Below are 20,349 nucleotides of genomic sequence, written 5' to 3'. Positions count from 1 at the left end.
CGAACATCGTGTTCGGTCTAGGGCTCTGGCGCATCATACTACATGTGCAGCAGGAATCTGAGCAGCCGTTGGTACCACAGTGACAGAACGAACTGTTACAAATCGTTACTTCAAGGACAATTCCGAGCCAGATGCCCTGTAGCGTGCATTCCACTGACCGCAAATCATCGCCATTTGCTTCAATGGTGTCAAGCGAGAGCTCATTTGAGGGTAGAGTAGATCTGTCGTGTTTTCTGATGAAAGCTGTTTCTGTCTCGGTGCCAGTGACGGTCGTGCGTTGATTAGCAGGAGGTTGAGCGCCTGTAACCAACCTGTCTGCGGCTTAGATACACTGGAGCAACACCTGGAGTTATGGTCTGAGGTCCGCTTTCGTATGACAGCAGGAGCACTCTGCTTGTTATCCCACAAACCCTGACTGCAAATTTGTACGACAATCTGTTGATTCGACCTGTTGCACTGCCATTCATGAACAGCATTCCAGGGAGTGTTTTCCAACTGGATAACGCTCGCCCACATACCGCTATTGTAACCCAAGATGCTCTACAGAGTACTGACATGTGACCTGCTCGATCACCATATCTTCTCCAATCGAGTACATACTGAACATCATCAGATGATAACTCCAGCATCATCCATAAACAGCATTATCCGTCCCTGTATCGACCAACCAAGTGCACCAGGCATGGGACATCACCCCACAAGCTCACATACAGCACCGGTACATCCCAAGACATGCACGTTTGCATGTTTGTATTCAACATTCTGTCGTTTACACTAGTTATTAATGTACCAGCATTCCACATTTGCAATGGCTTATCTTGCGCTTACATTAACCTGTGATAAATAATGTTAATCACCTACATTTGTTACCTAGACATATGTATTCCCGAAATTTCATTACTCTACATTAGTTATTTTTTGGTGTTGCTATTTTTTTCAGTCGATGTGTGTAGACTGTGGCAAAGGGATGGAGGGATGGAGATGCTGAGTATGAAGGCTTAACTACAAAGAGGGACTGGGTAAAAGGATTTAGAATGCTCTTTGTTAAAAGAGCTCGAATATGTCCACATGGTCAAAGTTTTTGGCCAGGAAGGCGGAATGAGGAATGAACCACATTTTCTGTCAGAGTGTTTTAAAGAACATTTCACCATTTTGGGTGTCCGACAGGAGCATTTTTCCTCAGCTGATCACATATTGGAGTTAATGACATTTAACTCAGTCAGCCTACATATCACTCACAGTGCCTTCTTGCTTGACCAGAGAAACCAAGAAGCCCATTCGGACTGAGAATGTAGTGACGAATGTTGGTAAGTGAATCGATACACGACTCTCGATTTCTAGTTCGCGATGGTCCTAAGATGCTGAAGCCACAAGATTAGAGTAACCACTCCTGAATACAAGGCCTGGTTGCTTAAAAGTGCGTCATCATTTGTCCTAGAGTACAATGCTGTTTTGAAAAAAAAAATCTAAAACGTAAAAGGCTGGTGATATGGTGTTCATTTACTTCTCAGAAATGCACATACTACTAACATAACGTACTCACTGACATCAATCTCTATGTTTTCTAGGCTTAGTGAATGATCCATTACATTTAGAACAGGAATGGCCAACCCGCAGGACATGGGCCTCATGTAGCCCACTAAGTATCAGTGCAGCCCAAGAAGTGAGCATCTATTAACCTGTTGGTAAGAAATCTATAAAATCGACAAAAATCCGTTTATGAAAAGTGATGATAAATTGAATATTTTGAATTTGGAACTCTGTCACACGTCGGTATTCTCTCATTGAGACATCCCATTCTATCTCTCTCTCTCTCTCTCTCTCTCTCTCTCTCCCTACCTCCTTTTTCCCTCCTCAGTGTCCCATTTTTTTTTTTTCTTCCAGTGTCGCCCAGGTAAGCCAAAAGATTGGACGACCCTGAGTTAGAGCGTGTACTATATTTTGGCCATATACCATTCGTCATCTTCTGACTGAATTATCAAACTGAAGCTAATGCATTCGTTCTCTCTTTTTACATCTGTGGACAGCGTCACTGCACATGGGGCCACAGATACACAAAGTGCCAGAGACGTTTGGCAGCAAAGAAGTAAGCATAAACTGAATCTGTGGTTAAACGGTCACACAGTTTTGGAATATCGACATATCATTAGGAGCTGCGGTGCTTTCTTCAATAAAGTAGTAAAAATGTCCCCAGAGTGCAGCTACAGTACTTTTTTTAGTAAAGCTCGCAAATACATCTGTAAAGTTCAGCTCCTATAAGTGTGCCATGGCATCTCTCGCATAGCGGACGAAAACAAATGGCTTGGTCAGCAGGAAAATGTTTCCGTGGTCTCATGCAAGTAGCCTTGAAATGCAGAAAGCTGTGTGGCTGGTCACTTTCATTTATCATCGATAAATAATATGACCGTAAATGAGCTCACTTAGAAAGGGGGCTGATAATATAAATTTTGATATGGATTAACAAAGTGGTTGTACGCACTGATGTCATCTCTTCTTTTAAGCATTTTCTAATTTAGAATGCTACTGGCTCTTTCAATTGCTTTTATGAGGGAGCTTCAGCATTGAGACGCCTGAGGGTAAGGACAGGAGAGTCGCAACAGTGCGGTACCAAAGTTGACCCCCTTCGGGATGAGGGAGTGCGGCCTTTGTAGAATTGCTAGTGGGAGGGGGTGCGAGAAATCGACAGATATAAGCTAGCCTCTCATTGTCTTAGGGAAAATGGCCTCGGTTAGCATCATACTAGCACCTAGTCCATTGTGCAGTTTATCGCACGTATCCAATTTGGCCAATCAAGCTGAAAGCACTTGTTCTGGACGATGGAACTCTGCCTGGCAAGAGATGAGCGTTTGGGCCATACTAAGAAATGTATAATCAGCTGATAAACATCTCTCGGGTGACAAAAATGCATGGAAAAACAACTTTGGCGTATTTCAAATTTAGAGAGAGAGGAAGTCTTACACCAAGTTTTATAACTTTTCCCGTGATCTGTGATGCAAGGCTAGCTGCTGCCTCAGAGGGCACTGATTATTGAAATTGATGTGACATCAGGAGGACGTAACACAATTTGCGAAGTTTCAAGCAAAAGTGGGGAGATGTAATGTTGCTTCTGTAGATGGAAAATACGCTATACACATGTTCTGTGCTGCTGAATTACTGGACAAGATAGTAACAGGGGTTTTGGGCTGCTGAACAGAAGGGAAGCATCATTTTGTGTTCATTATAGATTTCTGTATTTATGAAAAGGGCGTTCATCTACAGCCTGGGTCGAAAGACCAGTGGGTTCCATTATTATGTTTGTTTGATAAAGGGGATACATCAAGATGCTTGTATTATATTTTATAAAAGTAATAATTTTGGATTTATTGCTTTTAAAGATTCTTGTCTCAACATTCTGCTGCCTTTGATTATCAGAAACTATGTTATGGAAGTTAAAGATTAGAAACTGTTTTTTTAAAAAAGATTTTGCTGCAGCAGTTCAATTTTTAGTAGGTTTATCCTGTTAGTAATTCTTATGTTAATCTTCAGTCATTACATTACACTAAATATGCTGTTTGTACTCGAGGTCTCTATAAAAGCAATTTGCCCTTGTGTTGTATACTCAATCAACTGACTCTCTGAATAATTGTTTTAGACCCCAACTCCCTGCTTCAATATCAAGTTAAAAGTGGATTGGAAAACATTTGTATGCAAATTTGCAAGTGAGCAACTTCACACTGTCATTATATTCACGTGGAGATTTCTGTGTAAATTAGAAATAGTTCTCAATACATGATGACAAGAATCCTTGAATTTCCATTCAATTATTGCCATTAAACTGACTGTTTTTCTCCTTGATTTTTTCTATTAAAAAGCAATGTGTCACCGACTATTTCGAGAGTTTTTCTAAAGAAACGTTGAGCTTTTCTCACTATCAATTCAATTTTTTAAAGTTCGTTGTATGCTTATGTGGAGCCATGAACAGTGGAGAAGAAGACCAACTGAGAAATCAAGACTCCTGTATAAGACACAGGTAAAGCAAAGTTCTAGGTGGTGAATTAGGTAACTTGCAGTCACATTGGGTCTTCTCTTTAAAAATTGGTTAAGATAGCCCTCCTAATGCAACAATCTGGTAAGAACATCTTGCGATATCAGCATGTCTGACGTAGTAATGCATCATGACAGGAGCATTTCTTATCTCATGCTAATTTATTTATTAGTTGTGCAGGGGTAGGAACTGCTGTAACACTGTGAGAAGTCGATTATCTTCGTAAAAGTGATCCTTAAATGAATAAAACTGCTACTCTTATTATTATTAATACGCTAATGACACAAATTTCGAACATCCTAAACTCAAATCCATCTGTTCAGATCCATTAGTTAAACTGTGAGTGAAAGAGTTTTTAGAAGGTGTCTTGATGTGTAATTACAGATGCATTGCAGAGTTTCAAGACTAGCGATAAGAGTTGAAATAATCAGATATTTCTGTGTTGCATTTAAGGAAGGTATTGGTGGTTCATGATTGTATAACGTTGGAGAGGACAGACCAAAATTTCATTGACTTTAGATGAACATAGGACTAGAAAGGAATAGGGTTTAGAGTTTCCGATAAGGATTGAATAGTATCATTTCGATGGAAATATAGCTGATACTGATAAGAGAAGAAAGATTAAGATATAAAATTCTGTAAACGATTAAATTAGTAGAGACAGAGATCAAATTCAAACAGGATGAGAGTGGAAAAAGAAATCCATGTGTCCTTTACATAGAATTCTGCCTGGAATTAGTCTTGCTGAGTTTAGCGGAACCTTGGGAAATCTAAATTTGGATTGTCAGAAGACGATTTGAAGCGGAAGAGGGTTTGATGCGCATTCCTACCAATATGTGTCCAGCACCGCAACACCCTCATCATCCTATATGGTAACATTGGAAAGGATATGATTGGTTGGACATAGGCTTTTTAGGTTTAGAGTATGTTGAAGGCGTGTGTGACACATCCGGTTTTAGGAATCAGCAGGAGGGGAGGGGAGCAGAGGATATGTGTTGTCAACTATTCAGTTTCTTTCTCCTGCTCCCATTATCGATAGCGCCAACAATCTGCAATAACAGTCATCTGCTGTGAGCTGTTTGAAGCCAGATCACTCTAAATGAGAGCCACTTGTTCAAGAAACAAAAGGATACCTAATGAAAGTGTATAACATTGAGAGAAGTAATGATTCAACATTCATTGTGCGTAAATTAGAAAAAGAACATTGCCACATGAAGTTACTCGTTAGTAGACAGTATACAAACAAAATCAATTGCATACATTAACATTATCACAATAAAGAGAACCAAAAGCTAGTGAACTGCATTGGACGTATTTACAAATCGTACTACTTATCGAAGACTTCGGACTGAATGACATTAGTGCTACTGCTGTAGTCGCTTGATGGTGATAAAATAAATGGACTTTGTCAAGCGTGTACTAGATAAAGGGGAACGGGAACTGTAGGTAGGACTGAGCACAATATTTTTATAGATGAAAACGGTAAAAATCGTAATAGGTGCATAACTTTAATAGTGCACTTTATTTGGATTTACCGCTAACATGCATTCCATTAGCCTCATTATTCCTCTTTCATTGAGAAAGGGCTGAAATTTGTATTCTTTATATGGCATACAACAGTTCTACATCTATATTTGCAAAGCACTGAGAAGTCAGTGTATTTTTCCAATTTCCTTGAGAGTATATGCTTAATGTATATAAGCTTATTAAAAGGTTACATCTGCTGTAACGTTTTACATGTGTTCTAAAATGTATAACACGAGAACCAAAGAGGTATATAATAGTACGTACATACAAGTGTTCTCCGTATAAAATTCACAGATTCATGCGAGTGATAAAGTTCTTTGCGCATGTAACTACTGTTCATCTTTGCTTCGGCTATTCTGCATTTCCGCCAGAATTGTTTTTGGCGGGAAGTGTTGAGAAGTGTTGACATTACTCATGAAATATGCAGATACCAGTGAAAATGTAAGTTTCTTATTATGCAGAATGCGGCTTGGTTTCCTATGTTCAAATTAAAAACGTTTTATATTTAAATAAAACGAATGATCGGTATTTGAAATGGATAGCATACAAGTTGTATAGGACATCGATGTAGCTGTCGCATTGTGTAAGTTTACCATGTATATTTTTCTTGGCAAAATTTACTATTTAGTCACCCTGTGCAATCTCCCATGAGGCAATAGCGTAACCATTTTAGGATTTAATTATATTTGGTGCATGTGTTAATGTCAACTTGATTTTTTGCTGGAATCTTTACATATCTGGTAGCAAACTTACGTGCAAAGAAGAATATCCTGACTGACCCTATTCTTTAGCAAAGACTAACATGAAAATACCATTTACGCATACCATCCATATTCAACACTGCCGCGAATTGGTAAATAAAAACCATGTGTATTCCTTGAAAACTTAAAATGTTTGTGGTTGACCTGTAGGTCAGATCTGTAACCAGACGAGAGCAGAAATCCGTTATCAGTCATTTTTATTAATGTATATGTTGTATCTGATAGTTAAATGTCTTTTCACTGTAAAGAATTCGACACACACCTTGGGTGCACAAATAAAATGATGTATCCTTATTTTGTTACTGTAAATTAAAAAGACGTGTATGAAATTAAATAATACATTGCAAGCAATAATGAGACATTAATATTTCTTTTTACATATATACTGTTACACATAAACATGGATTCGGCAAAGTTGTTTCATAAACAAATTTAAATATAAAGGAGGAAATGATATTTTAAAACAGTATCCCCATGCAGATACCATTGTTTTTCTTGACATCTTGGTCTAATAATGACATAAGTTCATTTAAAGGTGAGAGACAAGATCTCATACCACTTAAAGTTTATACAACTGTGCACTGTCACTTTTTAATGATGGTACATATACCTTACAAATAACACTGGAGAAGGGGACCCAAACAGCATCTTTTCCACTGGGGCCATGAAAGGCACTGTTGTTCAGTGGGAGACATACAGTTAATCTCAACATCCTTAAATTCATATGATACCTGGGAAATGAGTACTATCTACCAGTTTTCTGCCTCACTCTCAGCTGTCCTAAGTGTTTTCATGAGGTGCTGTAGCAGCAGGGGTCACATTTGCATCCGTTGAGTATCGTAAAAAGCATGGTGTTAGTAACTGACTAGACATGTGCAGTACAATCATGTTTCTAGAACTATTCTCCCTGTGCTGTAGCTCATCAAATTTGACCCCCCCCCCCCCCCCCCCCCAAGTCGAGCCATGTTTAAGAGAAGATAAGAACTGTTAACTGCCAATGCCAAATATTTTTCATTATTATTTGTACTTAATACTGGTACTCAGCACAAGCCGAGGTCTGCACTATTACTTTCTACAAAGTTGTACCTTTGTAAAAAAAAATCACAAATTTAAAGCACAGCATGGAAAACGTTTATTTTTCATAATAAATTCACATGATGTACCCTACTTATTATACATTGCATCAGCTTGATGGACTATGTGCTAGATGCATAAAATAGAGGTCTGTAGGTCAACCCATTACTAAGTAGTAAATCTCTGAACGCGGGGGAATTGGTGCCTCAGTAATGACCAGGTACACACCCTTGTGCCTTTAGACTCGAATTTGTTAGTGATAGAGTTAGGGCAATCCTATTTGGCAGCTTTACTATTAAGGCTTGTAGGTATCCATGTAGTAAATATGACTAAATTCTGAAATTGTCACCTTAGGCTCTCTCAAAGTATCAATGAGCTTACATGGTATGAGCCCATAGATATTCTTTGCCTGTTAGTACATGTTGTTTATTATTATTATTATTATTATTATTATTATTATAAATGCAGTTTTGAGTTATGTGGTTAAGTGTTACTACTAGCAAAAATGTTCAGTGTCATGCAGATAAATACCGTTTTGATATTGAGATAATCATACTGTGAGAGAGTGCTTGCTGGAGCCTTGGGTTCACATCACAGGATGTATGTTCTTCAGAGAAGGAGCAATAATATTTCTTCTTTATAAATTTGCATTCTTTGACATATGTTTCGGGATTACAGAAGTGTCCGATTCCACCCATGACGGAAATGGCTGTTCTAAGCGTCTCCAATATGGCACCTATGACGTCATAACACACGCATGACAACAAACATGGAAATACATATAAATAAGACAATATCTCCCACCACAAATACAGTCAAACTTACTGGACAACCGTGGGAAACTGGGGGTTTTAGGTTGAGGACAAGCTAAATACACTCATGCTCATAAATTATGGATAGTTGCAGAATGTGGTGCCACACAATGTGGCACTACACAAAACTGGCACTAATAGCATAGGCACATAGAGAACACACACGGCACAGATCTGTAAGTCCATGGTATTGGAGATAAGTTGAGAAAACCGTCCCGAAACACATGTGCTACAAAACGCCACTGTTTCCTGCGCATATACTCTGGCATCAATATGGGATATGATCACCGTGCACATGTACACAGGCCGCAGAACATGTTGGCACACTCTGGATCAGATGGTGATGGTCGAGCTGCTAGGTTATAGCCTCCCATTGTTGCACCAGTGCCTGTCGGACCTCCTGAAGTGTTGTAGGGTTTTGAAGATGTGCGATGTGCAGCGATACGTCGACCGAGAGCATCCCAGACGTGCTCGATGGGGTTTAGGTCTGGAGAACAGTCAGGCCACTCCAATCGCGTGATATACTCTGTTTCAAGGTACTCCTCCATGATGGCACTCGGTGTGGCCATGCGTTATCATCCATCAGGAGGAAGGTGGGACCTGCCGCATCCCTGAAAACGTGGACATACTGGTGCAAAATGACATTCCAATACACCTGACCTGTTATAGTTCCTGTGTCAAAGACATTCGGGGGTATATGTGCGCCAATCATAATCCCACCCCACACCATCAAACAACGACCTCCATACAGGTCCCTTTCGAGGACGTTAAGGGGTTAGTATCTGGTTCCTGGTTCACGCCAGGTGAAAACTTGGCGAGAATCACTGTTCAGACTATATCTGGACCCGTCCATGAACATAACCTGGGACCACTGTTCCAGTGACCATGTGCTGTGTACTTGACACCAGGCTTTACTGACTCTCCTGTGACCAGGGTCAGTGGAATGCAACTTGCAAGTCTCTGGGCGAATAACCGTGTCTGTTCAGTTGTTTGTAGACTGTGTGTCTGGTGACAATTGTTCCAGTGGCTGCGGTAAGGTCCCGAGCAAGGCTACCTGTAGTACTATGTGGCCGTCTGCATGCACTGATGGTGAGATATAGGTCTTCTTGTCATGTTGAACACTGTGGACGTCCCGTACTGTAGTGCGTGGACACATTTCCTGTCTGCTGGACTTGTTGCCATAATTGTGAGATCACACTGTGCACACTCTGTAGTACACAGAGGGCCCGTGCTACAACCTGCTGTTTGACCAGACTCCAGCTGCTCTAGTATTCTACCCCTCATAATGTCAACAATGTGTGTTCTTTGAGCCAGTTTCAACTCAGTCACATATCTGAAAATGTCTGCACACTTGCTCGCTGCACAGTACTGTGACATGCACCCACACACACCTGCGTACGTGGACCGTTGCAAGCGCCATTGTGCGACGAGCGCAGGTCAAATGCACCATATGGTCATACCCCGGGGTGAATTAAAGCGGCAAACTGCCCACCAGAGCGTTGTTTCACCTTGTATCAGCATTAGCCTTAATTTATGAGCATGAGTGTATAATAGTAAAACACAAGCGCGCGCGACACACACACACACACACACACACACACACACACACACACACACACACACACACACACACAGAGAGAGAGAGAGAGAGAGAGAGAGAGAGAGAGAGAGAGAGAGACATTCGTATAATTAATTTTGAGGTTGCTTGTCATACAAATAGTGCAACACACTTTCATTCGAAGTCAGGACCATAACTTTTTCATTTAATCAAATAGCGAAGTTTAATTTCGTTACAAAATTGTAAATAGTCTTAAAGTACACCAACTTAAAACTTAATAGTGAGCCACTAAATTTCTTTTGTTTCACCTGACTGTGGAGTACATTACACCAACCCCTTTTTAATATTCATTGGCTTTCTGCTAACTCATTATTGTTTCATTCTTTCTGGTGTTGCTTTCATTTCTTCTTCAGGGATTTGTGTTATTCATTGGTTTTGATTTTGACCCTCATTTTTTGTCATTGGTAATGTTTTTTCGCAGCTTTACCTGTGAGCATAATTTCTGTGGTTTGGAATTGTTTGACATTCTTCTGTTTCCATAAACGTCTTTTTTATGTATGTAATTGGTTCACAGTATTTGGGTACATTCTGAGAATGTATTCATAATATCAATTATTCGTTTTGTAATTGTGTATGAGGCTATTTCAGTCATTTGGCAAAGGGTTTCATTTCTGATGTTGATTAGTTTGTTATGGAAATCTTTCTTAATATTTTATTTCCTTTGATCTGCAGCCTTTTATCTGGGCCATGCTTGGTGATGGTTGTGACTGTGTATAGTGCCTCCAGTTTCATTTCTGTATTATGTGATTTGTGTAATTCAGCCAACTGGTTGCAACAGGATTGTACCTGACCTGGTTTTGACACTGACATTGGTATCTTCATCAGGAAATTCAAAGCAATAGCCTAAAAAATTACAAAATTGTTAACATACAGGGAAACTAAGATTAGATTATTATAATGAACAAATTTAAGACGACTATACTCAAATGTTTCGATAGATGATCAGATTTATGAGCAAAATGCTCTCATCATATAAAATAACTTATTAGAAATTAAATTTAAAACCATATAAAAATCTCAGGTACTGGAACTGACGTATCATTGGCACTTCGCAGTAAAAATTATAGCTGCTTGATGTGGCACACTATGAGGAAAATATGCACTGGAGGTGGCCTCTAAGAGTCTCACAGGCCAAAGTTGCCACAACATGCACACAAAACAAGTCGTGCCGCCCTATTAACAACCAAACAAATCAGCTGTTTGCATTAAACATATATAGTTTAAATAGCATATAAGTGTTCATCTCACAAGTCAACCGCTAGTTTTATGTAAAATAAAAATTTATATAGAACAACAGCTAGCTGATATTCTGTACATTTTATGTAAAAATGAATTACCATGTAATAAATAAAAGGAGGGGGAAGCTAAGATTTTAGAGTTTACTCTAAGGAAAAAGTGTCAATTTTAGGCGTTTCTAAGTTATGGCTTTATACCATTAAAGAATTTTTATTGCATAGTTGCAGCTGTTCATTCACAATGAAACCATCAAGGGGATGGTGTTTGAAAATTTCTAATTCCTGAAGCATATTCAGTCTGAAGCTTTTCTGCATCCAGGAGGCTAGCATGAACAGAAGCTTATTGCTTGTGATTAATAAGATCACCAAAGGACGAGTTATAAACGTTTGTACCTCCTGTATCTAGGACATGTTGTTTAAATCCAACAGCAATTGCACATCCTATCTGTCCTATGTAATAGGCTAGACACATGTGTCAGAAGGAATTTTATAGACACCTGTTTTTTGTAAGGGAGAGTGCACTGCTTTCAAATTATGAATAAGATTATTTTTCAACCTGTTATTAGTAAAAAATTCAATTTTACAGCCGTGATCATGTTTGTTTTATAGGAACCGCTAAAGAAGTGCACATAGTGGTTATTCTATTATTGGTTTTATTTTTGAAAGTATTGTCCACTGTGGATGGTTTGTATCCATTATTGACTGTGATAGTTTTAATCAAATTGCTCTTAGCATCGAGATTTTCGTCAGGTAAAGGAGTGGAAACAGCTCTATGAATGGAAGAATGAAAAAGCCTTTTTTGTGAGAATGAGGGGGCTGAAGTCTCCGCCACACACTGTCAGGTGGCTTTCGGAGTATGGATGTAGATGTACATCCATTGGCACACAGGACTGCTTATCTACTGCTCAGAGTTTGGCAATGCATTTGTTTGTGTAGCCAATGGGATGTTTCTGTGACACAACCAATGAGAGGCAAGAAGAGAGGCAGTGTATTTCTAGCTCCATAATTGAAACCAGTGTATTAGTGTGTTTCGAGAGAAATATTTTGCGATTATGGCAGTGACTGCTATAAAGTGGACTCATTCAAGTCCTATAGTTCTGCATGGCAATGTCATCCGTTGGTGCATGTCTCATGGATTAATTGCACACACATGAAAATGTATCAAATGTGGTGGTGAAATGATGTCGCAATTGATTTGTTCGAGCAGACTAAACGGATCTATGTTTATCAATCAAATCATGGGAGCAGGTAGGTAGATAAGTGTTTATTAATAAGAGTTGCACATTCTATATATTAATAAGCGTTGATCCACCCTTGATTTAATTGAAAAACACTGACCCAGTTGCTCAGTATGCTCGCACAGAATTTAAACTGAGATCGTGACTTTTAGGCCATGACTTGTTGTTAATCAGCTGTCTTGTGAAGCGGTCTGAGTAGAATTTTTGCATCATTACTGTGTAGAGGATCCAATTCTCTTTGCAAAACTGCAGTGGAGTCCTCATGTACCTTGAAAGCATGATTTACCTCAAAAACCTGTCATTTTTTTTACGTACTCCTATTTGCTAGCAACAACTAGGATTTCATTATTAATGGATGATACCCATTAAGCTTTGCATTAATACTTATAGTTAAGTTTTTGTCACAGTTATCTGTACTTTAAATATAACCCAAAGTTTTGTTTACACACACATCATGAGCTATTCTGGCCTGGTAAGAGCTATCAGTTTTTATGCTATTGAGACCAGTTTTTAGATCTACAGTCAGATTTTGATAAGACCAATTAGTAATTAAATTACACTTTAAAACTTTTTCCAGTAAGAAAACTTCATTTGTAAAATTTATGTCAGTTCTGTTTAAAATTCTGATATAAAATTTGTACTAAGTTATTGGGAGCTATAGCATCAAATGGTTTTTTACAGGCAGAAGGCAAGAAAGCTAACTTAATTTCTTTTCATGCCTGATCTGGATGATTTGCTTGATATTTTCTGAGCTGTCACTGATGTGTGCTACATCATGTATCTATAATTTTTACTGACAAGTACCATTTTTATGTCAGTTACAGTACCTGTAATATTGATATGATCGGTGTGTTTTGCCCATAAATCTGTTCATCAGTCAGTACATGTGAGTATAGACATATTATAATTTTGTTTGGTATAATCACCATCTATTCTTGATTTTCCTCCATTTTAATGGTTTTGTAATTTTTTTAGGTAATTATTTTGGATTTTCGGAGAGAAGACACACCCACAGTCGCTGTAGAAATCAGGCAAAGTTAAATTTGTTGCAACCTGTTAGCTGTAGGCCTATTATACAAATCATATTCTTGTGTGCCTGTAGAATTTTGCACAGAGCACAACTTAATCATAGTTAACACTTGATGCAAGAATCATAAAAGAAGGTTGTATACATGGAAGAGGCCTGACGATTCTCGAAGGTTTCAGAATATTATATAAAGGTAAGACAGAGATTTAGGAAACAGGTTTTAAATTGTAAGACATGTCCAAGTCCTCCATCTCTCAAACCCTTGCTTGGAGAACACACTCAGGATAATCATCCTAGAAGCCAGCCTCAAACTTGAGTCCCATGCCACACACCACCTGAAAAAACTATCCACATTGTTAGTGCAACACCTAAGAAGTGGGGTCCCTCTCCCTATCCCTCACAAACACCAACCACAACAGAACCGTCAACAAACGCCCCTCATAGCCAACAAACCTAGCCTAGCCACCCTACTCAATCTCCCCATCCCAGCACATACCCCACACTGACCAAATCTCAACTATAACCACAGTCAAATGCCACATATCACCAACCCCAATTCAGTTCTAAACCTCTCATCCAGATCCCTCTCTCGTCCAGAGACATCTGTTCTATCAAAAGGCTTAACCTTTAGCCCCACACCTAAATTCAACCACACTGCCCTGGTTAAAGATCTCCACTCATTCACCCGGAACCTCAACTGGAAATATCACTTCACTACCCAAACACAGCCCCCAAATACTAGACCCAGTGTTGAACCTTGTCTAGAACAGTTCCGACCGCCTTCTCAATGGGATCCTCTTCCCCTCCCCCAAAACCATCCCTTGCAGACATTTCAGGAATTCCTCACATCCAGTGTTGCCTCCCAGTCCTTCTTGAAGAACATCCTGACAACTCCCAACATCACCCCAGCTGAATCCTGTGCACATTAAGCAGCTGAAAACAGACCGCTCTATTGTAATCCTTCCGGCAGATAAAGGCTCCACAACTGTGGTACTTGACCGTGTGGAGTATGTGGCAGAAGGACTGCGTCAACTCTCCGACACCTCAACCTACAAAGCTGTTACCCAGGATCCCATTCCCTCCATCTATACTGAGCTGCAGAAAATCCTAAAAATCCAAGGTCCCTCACAAGGCCTCACAATGGCTTCCATAGACTTATTCACTCCACCTGAGCCACGTACCCCTACCTTCTACCTATTACCCAAAATCCACAAAGAGAACCATCCTGGCCATCCCATTGTAGCAGGCTTCAAAGCCCAAACAGAACGTATCTCAGCTCTGGTAGGCCAACACGTCCAACGTATCACCTGCAGACTCCCATCCTACATCAAGGACACAAACCACTTCCTAGAACGCCTCAAATCCATTCCCACTCCTCTCCCACCTGAAACCTTTCTTGTCACCATAGATGCTACATCCCTTTGCACAAACATCCCATACACCCATGGTCTCTCTGCCCTTGAGCACTACCTCTCCCAACGCCCACCCGAAGATCTTCCTAAAACGTCGTTCCTTATCACACTTACCAACTTCATCCTCACCCATAATTACTTCACTTTTGAAGGCCAGACCTACAAACAAATCAGGGGAACTGCCATGGGAACCAGGATGGCTCCGTCCTATGCCAACCTCTTCATGGGCCGCATGGAGGAGGCTTTCCTGAAGACCCAACAGCTGCTTCCCCTGGCCTGGTATAGGTTTATAGATTACATCTTTGTGGTCTGGACTCATGGTGAAGAAACACTCCTTAATTTCCTCCATAACCTCAACTCCTTTTCGAATCTGAATTTCACCTGGTCCTTCTCCAAAACCCAAGCCACCTTCCTGGATGTTGACCTTCCTCTTGTTGAAGCTCACATCCACACCTCTGTCCATATCAAGCCCACCAACAAACAACAGTACCTTCACTTTGATAGCTGCCATCCATTCCACATCAAACGCTCCCTTCCCTACAGCCTAGGTATTCGTGGCAAACGTATCTGCTCCAGTGACGAATCCCTCAACAATTACACCAATAACCTGACCAGTGCTTTCCTCTCCCGCAACTATCCTGCAGACCTTGTCCACTAACAGATCTCCCGAGCATTACATTCCTCCCCGTCCAACAACAATATTCCTACCCTCAGACCACACAGAAGCATCCCCCTTGTCACCCAATATTATCCCGGCCTTGAATACATCAATAAATTACTCCGCCAGGGATATGACTTTCTCAAGTCAACCCCTGAAATGAGATCATCCCTTGACAAAATTCTCCCCACACCACCCAGAGTTGCCTTTCGTTGTCCCCCTAACCTCCGTAACATCCTTGTTAAACCCTACAATATTCCCAGGCTACCTTCTCTACCCAGTGGTTCCTACCCCTGTAACTGACCCCGCTGCAAAACCTGCCCCATGCATCCCCCCACAACCACCTACTCCAGCCCCGCTACTGGTACAACATATACAATTCAAGGCAGGGCCGCGTGTGAAACTACACGTCATTTATCAGCTGACATGCCTGCACTGCACAGCCTTTTACATTGGTATGACAACAACTAAACTGGCTGAGCGCATGAACGGACACAGACGAACTGTCCGCCTACGAGATGTCCAATACCCAGTAGCGGAGCATGCCCTCCAGCATAATTCTAGGAACCTGCTACACCATATGTGCCATTTGGCTTCTCCCACCCAACACCAGTCCCTCTGAACTGCGGAGATGGGAACTTGCACTCCAGCACATCCTTTCATCCTGCCATCCCCCTGGACTGAACCTACGTTAAACAACCTCACTCCCATTTACTTTTCAGTCTTCTCCTCTTTTCCTTTCCTCTTTAGCCATTCATGCATCTTTTCATCCTACATCTTTATACTATACACCTCTTTACTTCTGTATGCATCCTCTTTGGTTTGAAGCTGGCACAGTACCTACAGTAGAATATCTTTGGCTTCCCTCTGACAACCATGCCTCCATCCTTGCTACCCTCCCTGTTTTCCTTTCCCTGTTGCTTCATAACCTGGGTTGTGAGTAACTAAATCCACTTTCCCTTCTTCCCTTTCTTTCCCCTCTCTCCTCCCTGATGAAGGAACATTTATTCCGAAGGCTAGGAACTTAAATTTTCGGTTGTTTTTTGTGTTTCTATCGGCTGTACTGAGCTGAGGTAAGTACTGGCCAGCCCCTCTATCTCTTTGTTAGTAATTGTTTCACATCTTTATATGAGATTTTCCATTAATTAGTAAGACATATCCAAAGGCAGATGTGGACTCTGACCACAATCTATTGGTTATGAACTGTAGATTAAAACTGAAGAAACTGCAAAAAGATGGGAATTTAAGGAGATGGGACCTAGATAAACTGACTAAACCAGAGGTTGTACAGAGTTTCGGGGAGAGCATAAGGGAATAATTGACAGGAATGGGGGAAAGGAATACAGTAGAAGAAGAATCGGTAGCTTTGAGGGATGAAGTAGTGAAGGCAGCATAGGATCAAGTAGGCAAAAAGATGAGGGCTAGTAGAAATCCTTGGGTAACGCAAGATACATTGAATTTAATTGATGAAAGGAGAAAATATAAAAATGTTGTAAATGAAGCAGGCAAAAAGGAATACAAATGATCTCAAAAATTAGATCAACAGGAAGCGCAAATTGGCTAAGTAAGGATGGCTAGAGGACAAATGTAAGGATGTAGATGCATATCTCACTACGTGTAAGATAGATACTGCCTACAGGAAAATTAAGAGACTTTTGGAGAAACGAGAACCACTTGTATGAATATCAAGAGCTCAGATGGAAACCCAGTTCTAAGCAATGAATAGAAAGCAGGAAGGTGGAAGGAATATATAGAATGTCTGTACAAGGGTGATGTATTTGAGGACAATATTATGGAAATGGAAGTAGATGATGATGAAATGGGAGATAGGATACTGCATGAAGAGTTTGACGGAGCACTGGATGACCTAAGTCGAAACAAGGCCCAGGGAGTAGAAAATATTCCATTAGGACTACTGATAGCCTTGGGAGAGCCATCCCTGACAAAATTCTCCCATCTCGTGAGCAAAGTGTATGAGACAGGCGAAATACCTTCAGACTTCAAGACAAATATAATAATTCCAATCCCAAAGATAGCAGGTGTTGACAGATGTGAAAATTACTGACCTATCAGTTTAATAAGCCACGGCTGCAAAATACTAACAGGAATTCTTTACTGACTAATGGAAAAACTGCTAGAATCAGACCTTGTGGAAGATCAGTTTGGGTTCCATAGAAATGTTGGAACACATGAGGCAATACTGACCTCTATGACTTATCTTAGATAATAGATTGAGAAAGGCAAACCTATGTTTCTACATTTATAGACTTCGAGAAAGCTTTTGACAATGTTGACTGGAATACTCTCTTTCAAATTCTGTAGGTGGCAGGAGTGAAATACAGGAAGCGAAAGGCTATTTACAATTTGGCCAGAAACCAGATGCCAGTTATAAGAGTCAAGGGGCATGAAAGAGAAGCACTGTTTGGGAAGGGAGTGAGACAAGGTTGTTGCCTCTCCCTGATGTTACTCAATCTGTATATTGAGCAAGCAGTAAAGGAAACAAAAGAAAAGTTCGGCGTAGGTATTAAAATCCGTGGAGCAGAAATAAAAACTTTGAGGTTCGCCGATGACATTGTAATTCTGTCAGAGACAGCGAAGGACTTGGAAGAGCAGTTGAATGGAATGGATAGTGTCTTGAAAGGAGGATATAAGATGAACATCGACAAAAGTAAAACGAGGCTAATGGAATGTAGATGATTTAAATCGGGTGGTGCTACAGGAATTAGATTAGGAATGAGATGCTTAAAGTAGTAAATGAGTTTTGCTATTTGAGTAGCAAAATAACTGTTGATGGTCTAAGTAGAGAGGATATAAAATATAGAATGGCAAGGAAGGCATTTCTGAAGAAGAGAAATTTGTTAACATCAAGTATAGATTTAGGTGCCAGGAAGTTGTTTCTGAAAGTATTTGTGTGGAGTGTAGCCTTGTATGGAAGTGAAATGGGGACGATAAATAGTTTAGACAAGCAGAGAATAGAAGCTTTTGTAACTTGGTGCTACAGAAGAATGTTGAAGATTAGAGGGGTAGATCACATTACTAATGAGGAGGTATTGAATAGAATTAGGGAGAAGAGTAATTTGTGGCACACCTTGACTAGAAGAAGGGATCGGTTGGTAGGGCATGTTCCGAGTTGTCAAGGGGTGGCCAATTTATTATTGGAGGGTAAGAATCGTAGAGGGAGACCAAGAGATGAATACACAGGGTGTATACGATCCGGGAAAAACCCGGGAATTTTTTTGTCCGGGAGGAAACTTGGAAAAACCTGGGAATTTTTTATAATTCCAGGAACTTTTCCTTGTTTTAGTCGCCAATTAAATTTTTGTTCTTTTGACTGGTAAGAACCAATACTCTAACGAAGGATATTACTGTATCCTGCTTCTGCAGAATAACGCTGCAGGGGGGGGGGGGGGGGGGAAACCACACACACACACACACACACACACACACACACACACACACACACACACACACACACACAAAACTTAAGTTTCAAAGGAAATGCGCCATATACAACAACAACACACAGTGCTCATACAAGTGTCTGCCAACCACAGTGTGTCAAAGGCTTTAGGAAGATTATGCAATGCTTCCTAACAACAAATTGCCTCTGATGAGCGTGACGTGACAACTGTTTACATTTGATTCATTTGAGCTGTTGTGGGCGGGCTCTTGCGCATGCGCAGTTGTCACCTGTGAGTAGTATGTTCTCCCGCTTCTGGCTACAGATGTGTGGCTGGGCGCAACTATCTAATTGCTCTGATTCGGAAACATTATAGATCCAGGGCTGATGCATAGAGCAGTCTTGAGTTGTAGTGGGGAGGTGGGTAGTCTCCGCGTGACCTGTGTTTACGTTTAGTGATTTTGCTGTTTCCTCTTCGTTTATTGCTCTCGCATTAAATGAAAACAAAAATCTGATTTCTGTGGCTGGGAGCTACCAGATGAATTAAATACGTTCGCATAGTTACGGAAGGCTAAAATACGTTACTAGTTTCACCTTTCTGACAGTCAAGTGTTAATCACATTGCAGAACAATGAAGTTATTTTTGTCGGTTTGCTAAAGAGATTTGGCTTTTATTAATATTTTGTGCTGAGGCAGTCAATTTATTTGAAACGAAGTGTTTAATTTCACACTGTTGGCTAGTTTCAACTGTTCGCTTCATTTCAAGTGCACGTTTTCCATCTTCTGGCTCGTATGGCATAATGCCATAAGAAAGAACCAAACACGAGATAATACAGTACTGGTACTCAAGAAAATTTACATCCGAATCTGAACATATGATTGTGCACTTTAAGCCGAATTATGCATTTTAGTATAGTTCATGAAGTTCCGATGATCCTGAAGTATCCTTTGATGTCTTGTTTCTTTTATGACATAATGCAAGATCTTTTAATGTTTTGCACGTACGAACCTGCGGGCTTCCTGCAATACTGTAGTTGCGCAAGCGCAGTGATGCCTGTTATCTGGCGCTCTCTGGCAATTGCTAAAACGAACCAATTTCTAGCAGGTCACAGAAAAATATTACGAATGGTGGTTTGAAAAGTGTTACTTTCAAAGTAAATTTCCTTTTACGCAAGATGAACTATGTGCGAGAATGTACTATGAATTTCTTAAATCACAGAGCGTTTGACTTTCATCTAAAAATCAACTCTTTGAGGATGACCATGTAGAAGAATTTCTAGCCCAGAAGATCAGACCTTTACGTCGCTATTAAAAATTTTACTGGCACATTTGTGTAACACGCGCAAAATGATCAGCATTATATGGGAAAGTTTAGCTTCTCTTGTAGCTTATTAATCTTCGAGACCAATATTATTTGTGAAAGCTTTGTTTTTCTTCTAGCAAACCATTAACTTTTCTTTTCGTGTGTCTGTGCTACTTAAGTTACCTTGCTACTGGTTGACTACCTTACGTGTCCTGTGCTATCATCAGCTGCCGAGGTCACGTGACATGAGCTATGACTGG

At 40.3% G+C, this 20,349-nt stretch overlaps 1 protein-coding gene across 1 annotated transcript in view; it reads left to right on the top strand.

Annotated features, from left to right (window-relative positions):
- The first annotated feature begins 5,843 nt into the window (after positions 1–5,843).
- The window catches only part of LOC126335197 (chromosome transmission fidelity protein 8 homolog), a 33,563-nt gene continuing 19,057 nt past the window's right edge, over positions 5,844–20,349 (top strand). Inside the window, exon 1 of the mRNA XM_049998206.1 lies at positions 5,844–5,992. Coding sequence (XP_049854163.1) covers positions 5,973–5,992 — 20 coding nt within the window. The 5' untranslated portion in view covers positions 5,844–5,972. The remainder of the gene's footprint in view (positions 5,993–20,349) is intronic.

This window comes from Schistocerca gregaria, chromosome 2, assembly GCF_023897955.1.
Source record: "Schistocerca gregaria isolate iqSchGreg1 chromosome 2, iqSchGreg1.2, whole genome shotgun sequence".
In the NCBI taxonomy this organism is placed as follows: Eukaryota; Metazoa; Arthropoda; class Insecta; order Orthoptera; family Acrididae; genus Schistocerca; species Schistocerca gregaria.
The sequence above is the reverse complement of the archived record's forward strand: the minus strand, read 5'-3'. Positions and strand labels throughout refer to the sequence as shown.